Source organism: Eucalyptus grandis, chromosome 5 (genome assembly GCF_016545825.1).
Source record: "Eucalyptus grandis isolate ANBG69807.140 chromosome 5, ASM1654582v1, whole genome shotgun sequence".
In the NCBI taxonomy this organism is placed as follows: Eukaryota; Viridiplantae; Streptophyta; class Magnoliopsida; order Myrtales; family Myrtaceae; genus Eucalyptus; species Eucalyptus grandis.
In genome coordinates this window covers 31,338,311-31,344,985 of record NC_052616.1, presented here as the reverse complement: position 1 = coordinate 31,344,985, position 6,675 = coordinate 31,338,311, and the positions used below count along the sequence as shown (strand labels likewise).

General features: G+C 39.9%; 1 protein-coding gene across 1 annotated transcript; it reads left to right on the top strand.

Annotated features, from left to right (window-relative positions):
• Positions 1–227: 227 nt before the first annotated feature.
• Positions 228–1,876, top strand: LOC104446762 (tyrosine decarboxylase-like). The gene has a single exon (XM_039312051.1). It carries the CDS (start codon positions 228–230, stop codon positions 1,812–1,814), a length of 1,587 nt encoding a protein of 528 aa, XP_039167985.1. The 3' UTR covers positions 1,815–1,876.
• Positions 1,877–6,675: the final 4,799 nt, after the last annotated feature.

Here is a 6,675-nt window from a genome sequence, read left to right as displayed (position 1 = left end):
GAAAGGACGAAGGTTGCTGCTATTTCCACCCATACCGCTAGAAAGATATCAAGAGAGTCTGGATGTGCAACAACCTCCAAACTTACTACCCGACCTTCTTCTATATAAAGACCAACTCGTCTATATAGGACCATACTCAGAAACTGATCATCTCACATTTAGCTTAAACAAAAGCATTGGCAGCAACCACACTAAATTTTGCTTTTCATCTCCAACCTCCAGATATCATGGGAAGCCTTGAATGTGATTGCAAGCAACTTCTCAAAAACGTGGTTGGTGATGAGATTGCGATGAACCCTCTCGATCTTGGAGAGTTCAGACGTCAAGAACAGATGGTGGTCGAATTCCTAGTGAACTACTACAAGAACGTTGAGAAATACCCGGCTCTTAGCCAAGTTGAGCCTGGGTATCTTTCCAAATGCCTCCCGAGTTCTGCCCCGCAGGATGCAGAAGCCCTGGAGGCCATACTTGAGGATGTGCAACAGTACATAGTCCCGGGCTTGACTCATTGGCAGAGCCCCACTTTCTTCGCCTACTTCCAGGCCAACACTAGCACTGCAGCAATCCTTGGCGAGATGCTTTGTACGGGCTTCAACGTGGCGGGATTCAACTGGGTCTCATCCCCTGCTGCGACTGAGCTTGAGAGCCTAGTCATGGACTGGCTAGGTAAGATGCTGGACTTGCCAAGGCCATTCCTCTTTTCTGGGAATGGCGGGGGAGTCATTGAAGGGAATACCACCGAGGCCATGATTTGCACTCTCATTGCCGCAAGAGAGAGGGTCCTGAGGAGGTTGGGACACAATTCCATCACGAAGCTTGTTGTCTACGGGTCAGACCAAACGCATTGCTCATTCCAGAAAGCTGCCCGGGTCGTGGGAATAGATCCTCAGAACATTCGGGCCTTAAAGACGATGCAGTCAACCTTGTTCGGTTTATTCCCGGACTTGCTAAGGAACGCAATCCGTTCGGATATCAATGTGGGGCTAATTCCATTGTACCTGTGCGCCACGGTTGGGACAACTTCAGTCACAGCTGTCGACCCGCTGGAACCACTATGCAAAGTAGCAAGCGAGTTCGGCATGTGGGTTCATGTCGATGCCGCATATGCAGGGTCTTCTTGTATATGCCCAGAGTACAGGAAATTTCTCAATGGCGTGGAATTTGCAGATTCATTCAGCTTCAACGCACACAAGTGGCTTTTGACCTCTCTCGATTGCTGCTGCCTCTGGGTGAAAGACCCAAATGCTCTCGTCAAGTCCTTGTCAACAGACCCCAAGTACCTCAAGAACGAGGCAACTGAGTCAAAACAAGTTGTGGACTACAAAGATTGGCAACTTTCTCTTAGCAGGAGGTTCAGGGCATTGAAGCTGTGGCTTGTTCTCAGGATGTATGGCGTTGACAATCTGAGGAGTCACATAAGGAACGATTGCAGATTGGCTCAGCTCTTCGAGGAGCTCGTGGCGAAAGATGACCGATTCGAAGTCTTTTTCCCGAGAAACTTCGCATTGGTTTGTTTCAGGATTCTTCCTTCTGCGGTCGCCAGCATGGCAAGTGGCCATGCAGTGGAAAACGAACATGGGGAAGCATGGGAGTTAAACGACGTGAACAAACTCAATGCGCAGTTGCTGCACGCTATTAATGCTTCAGGTCGGGTCTTCATGACTCATACAGTGGTCGGAGGAGTTTATGTATTGCGCTTCGCTGTCGGGGCAATTTTGGTGAGAGAGAGGCACGTGATCATGGCTTGGAAGTTGGTGCAAGAACGTGCGAACTCTCTCTTAAGCATGTCGGGGAGCAACACTCCTCATGCTTGACATACTGCAACGTCCGGAATAAGCTGCATAATCCTTTAGGAGTGTTCGCTCCGTAAGAGGTATTTGCGTAACACTTCTTTAGAGGTTGTGCAGCCATTGAGAAGAGTGGCCTTTCCAAGATGTTATTATCGTGTCAGCAACTAATTAAATAAATTGCTTTGTATTGATGTCTACCATGGGAAGTCCAAGAAATTGTAAGCTGGTTAAGATATGTTTTAAGAGCGTTTGTCGTTGGCAAAGGTGGATTGTCAAGCTTAGAGCATAAATTACTACTCATCCTTCTAAGAACCAGTCAATGAGAGAGAGATGTCCAGTGACGCGGCAAAAGGTTAAATACACCTATTGATAAATCATAAAACTGTACCATCACTATGTTAAAGGTTGGACATTTATTGGTCATTAAAACGATATGGGCGGCATTTGTTAGTTCTTTCACCATCTTTCATTTATAGACCTCCAGTTGTCCAACAAATTTCAGCATTAGGTAATACTCATTATAATAAGCAACATTTGAGAAGAGTGGCCTTTCCAAGATGTTATTCATGTGTCGGCAACTAATTAAATAAATTCCTTTGCTTGTAAACTAGTCGAGAAGAGTTTTAAGAGCATTTGTTGGTGGAAAAGTTAGGTCGTCAAGCATTGAGCATAAATTACTCCTCATCCATTTAAGAACTAGTCAACAGTCAATTTGACAGAAAAAAGATGCGGCTAGAGATTAGAGCACCTACTGATAAATCATGCAACTGTACTATCACTATCTAAAAAATCGGACATGTATTGATTACGAAAACAATATGGGTAGCATTTGTCACTTCCTTTCACCACTCTTCATTTATAGACCACCATTGCCCAAGAAATTTCAGCATTAGGCAATACTCATTATGATAAGCAACACTAAAGAAAAGTGGCCTTTCCGAGATGTTATTCTCATGTCGGCAACTAATTAAATAAATTGCTTTGCATTGTTGTCAATGATGTAAAGTCCAAGAAACCGTAAGCTGGTTAAGATGAATTTTAAGAGCGTTTGTTGTTAACAAAGTTATATCGTCGAGCATAGAGCATATATTACTTTCGACCATTTAAGGAGGGAGGGAGGGAGGGAGAGGGATCCGACGAAAGATTAGATACACCTACTAATAAATCAGGCCAAGCGTTTTGAACAAAAACACTAATGGAATACATTGTCGCCAAGGAAAACACCAAATGGTCCGACAATTTGTCTGGCGATTGGCTCGATCTCGGAAACAGCCAAAATTCTAGATGGGACTGTAGACTAATCCGTAAATGGTCAGTGGTAAAGGCGATCTTGACTAAAAAATTGACCCTTGACATGTGTCATGATGGTGCCAGCATTTATATGTAACACTGACAAGCAATGTCGAGTATTCTACCCGACAATCACACATAATTAATCAATGGGCCAATCTTGATAAGGCGCCATTGTAATATTATTTTGTTAAAGCATGCAACTGTGCTAGCACTATCTAAAAGGTTTGGACATGCAATGGTCACTAAAAAGTATGGGTCACATTTGTCAGATGCTTTCACCACTTTTTATTTATAGACCGTCAATTATCCAACAAATTTCAGCATCAGGCAATACTAATTATAATAAGCAACACTTGTAACTACTGTGGCATGGAATCTTCAATTGCCAAACGTTTATGGCCTTCAATCAACCGAAGAGGGAATAACTAAGCACAGGTTACCACAATGCCCTTCCTTTTTTTTTCCTTAACTAATCTTACAATTTTTAACATATATGTCATGGGGCATTTATGCTCCGCTTGTTTCACGGTGAATAATTGATTTGGAAAATATTTTCTTGAAAATGAACACTTGTATCACGTATAAATTTTAACAAGTTAAAAAATAATATCATTCATGAACATATTGAAACAAAATTTGTTGTTGATAATGCAAACATTTCTCATTGATAAACTATTTTAACCGATACAAGCATTTTCAATATATATTTTATAAATAATTTATTCTTCGAAATAATGAGAGCCTTAGTTTAACAAATTAGAGATTTGAATCTTTTTTTGAAACAATTTGATCCGTATGTTATTCTTTTCTTTTATTATAGGCAATAAATTTTTTTTTTTGGCACTCGCCAAAAATCAATATAGAAATAATGCTTCCATATAAAAAAAAAATAAAAGTGTTGTTTTCTACCATACGCAAAGCAACATTTGTCCCCTTCGTTTTGTGCTGCCTCTTAAAATTATACATCAAAGTAAATTTTCAAATTTGAGAAGGTTTTTAGTTTGAGTAGGTTTCCTAATTTTAGTAATTTTCCTAAGAGTGGTTGTCTAATTTAATGCTTCCTAGTGTGTCCATATATAGTAGAGGCAGTATTTATTGGAAGAATTCAAATTGTTGATAATGTAGGAGGATTCTTGAGTTATTCTTTCAATCGTTTCACCAATTATTTAGTGGTGAATACTAAAGTTTTTTTGTCCATCATTGGTGGAAGATTATTTTATATCTTGGTGGTGAACTTTTCTATTCCAAAGTTATTCTTCCTCAAACTGTCACGCTCTAAACCTCGGGCACATGCACATCCCTCGATGGTCGATTGAAAATGCAACGTCCCAGGATGCATTGCCGACCCTCTTTTTTTTTTCTTTTTTCCAATTAAGCACGTGCGGAAGTGAATTAAATACAACACCAGTCAACAAATAAACACAAGGATAGTAAAAAGAAGGAACAATTTCCTCACCAAATGTTGACCTTAGGAAGTCTATTAATTGCAAGCCTCTCAACGGCTACTTTCTATTGACCCTCTCAACAACCTTAAGGGATCAGGGTTACCTTAAACTTCATTAACGGCAGGGCCAGCCAAAAGGTGTCGCATCTCACACCCACCACATCCACACTTAGCAGATCTCCACGCCACGGCCTTGAAAAATGTTAGCACACGACGAGGTGAGAATAAATATTAGTGAGTTAAAACCCTAAACCCCGATTAGGATGAAAATTCACCTAGAGGCAGCCTAAACAGTGTCACAAACAACTTACCTCGCCTCGATTCGTCCCTGCACATTAGTGCACCACATATATCATATGAATACAACAAGTGTATTTAATAACTGGAACACCTCAATTTATCTTTCAAACAAACACATGGGTCCCGATTATAAGGCCAAACCGTTATGACACGTCTCATTACGTGCCACACAATTTTGTACCATAATTAGGCGTAGCTATCTTAATCACTCAGGTGTGTCCTAGTTATTTACGACCCAACGGCCATGGCCAACTCAACAGTCGGTGGTTATCCGACATAAGCGGGCGTCATCCCGCTCTGTTGGGCAACGCAACATCTAGAACTCCCGCCTAGACGGCATCCCAAAAAGGGGCATTAGTCTGGCCTCCACCGCGACCAACTTCCAGACCCCCGCCAGGCATCTGATAAACATTGGGCATCATCCCCAAACTCTAATTGGGTGACGGGTTTTGATAGTGATCACATGCACATCCATACTTGGCCAAGAATACTGTGCTTTGCACTCAAACCTCGTGTTCAAATAATAGACTTGACCACTTTTATTCGTATGAAAAATCATCCCAGTAAAATAACCGTGCGTGGTCACGCATTTAAATTGAACTAGTAAGCATGATACACTTTCCTTTCAAAATTTCACGATTTTATATACTATATAAAATTATGGCATAAAAAACCAACATCCGGTATTTTTCTAATTAAATACCCATAAAATCCAATTTTGCAATAATAATCAATCACCAAGCACTCAATTGTACATATAATCACTCAATTTCACATATAAAGTCAACCACGAGAATCAGCATAAAATTCAACAAAATAGCTATTTTGTCACAATCTACACTAATTAAAATTAATTAAATAAATAAAATGCGAGTAATTAAACTGAACCACTTAATTAACCTAACAATGCAGGCACCTCATCAATCAGGTCAACCTTATCCTCCCTCATATAGTCATGAACACCAAAAATCCCTTTTTAAAATTCACTCGGCAACCCTTTTTTTTTTTGTTCAAACTTTCTGAAATAAAATTGTACGGGGTCCTGTATTTGAAATTAACCCGCCAAAATTTGAACACATCTCGTATAAAACCTCCTCGTTCTATTGAGCACATAAAACTTGGCGTCCAAACTCGACACTATATTTCTTTTCTAATTTCTTTTCCAACCACCCTCTTTTGAAAACAAACCTTAGTAACCCCCTTTTTTTTTTGTTCAAAAGGTTTAGAAATAAATTTATAGGTGCTCACGTACTCAAAATTAATCCATCAAACTTTGCATGCACCTAGTTTAAAACCTCATTATTTTGTTGAGCAAATAAGTTTTGGTGTTCGGACCCGACACCTAAATTTTCTTTCTATTTAAAGGCCCAAATGCCATCTCTTGTAATAATACTAAACAATCAACATAGAGCAATCAACCTCATAGTGTCACGCATAAGTTCTAAGCATGCCAAAAGTCAACCACCTCATCAAATATACATTATCCAACAAGCACGACATCAAGAATAACCACAAAACCACTACCGGCCCTAATCGGCAGAACCAGTCCACTCGTGCACCTTTAAGTTTAAATCCAGAAACCAAACCAAACGAGTTCGAAAATTCTCAACTTTGAATATGTTATAAAGGATACTTAACTGAACACTTTTCGTGTGACACCTTAACCCAAATCCTTCTAGACTAATAGTAGTAAATCGCTCAAACCGTTACAAAAACCGCGTCCATTTCCAGAAATTATATTTTCAAAAATCAGTTTGGTTCGAGGTCCAAAACTTGTCCATTTGATCTGAAATTTCACTATGTTAAACTAAAAAATTGCGATGAACAACTTTCATGAAGAAATGCTCT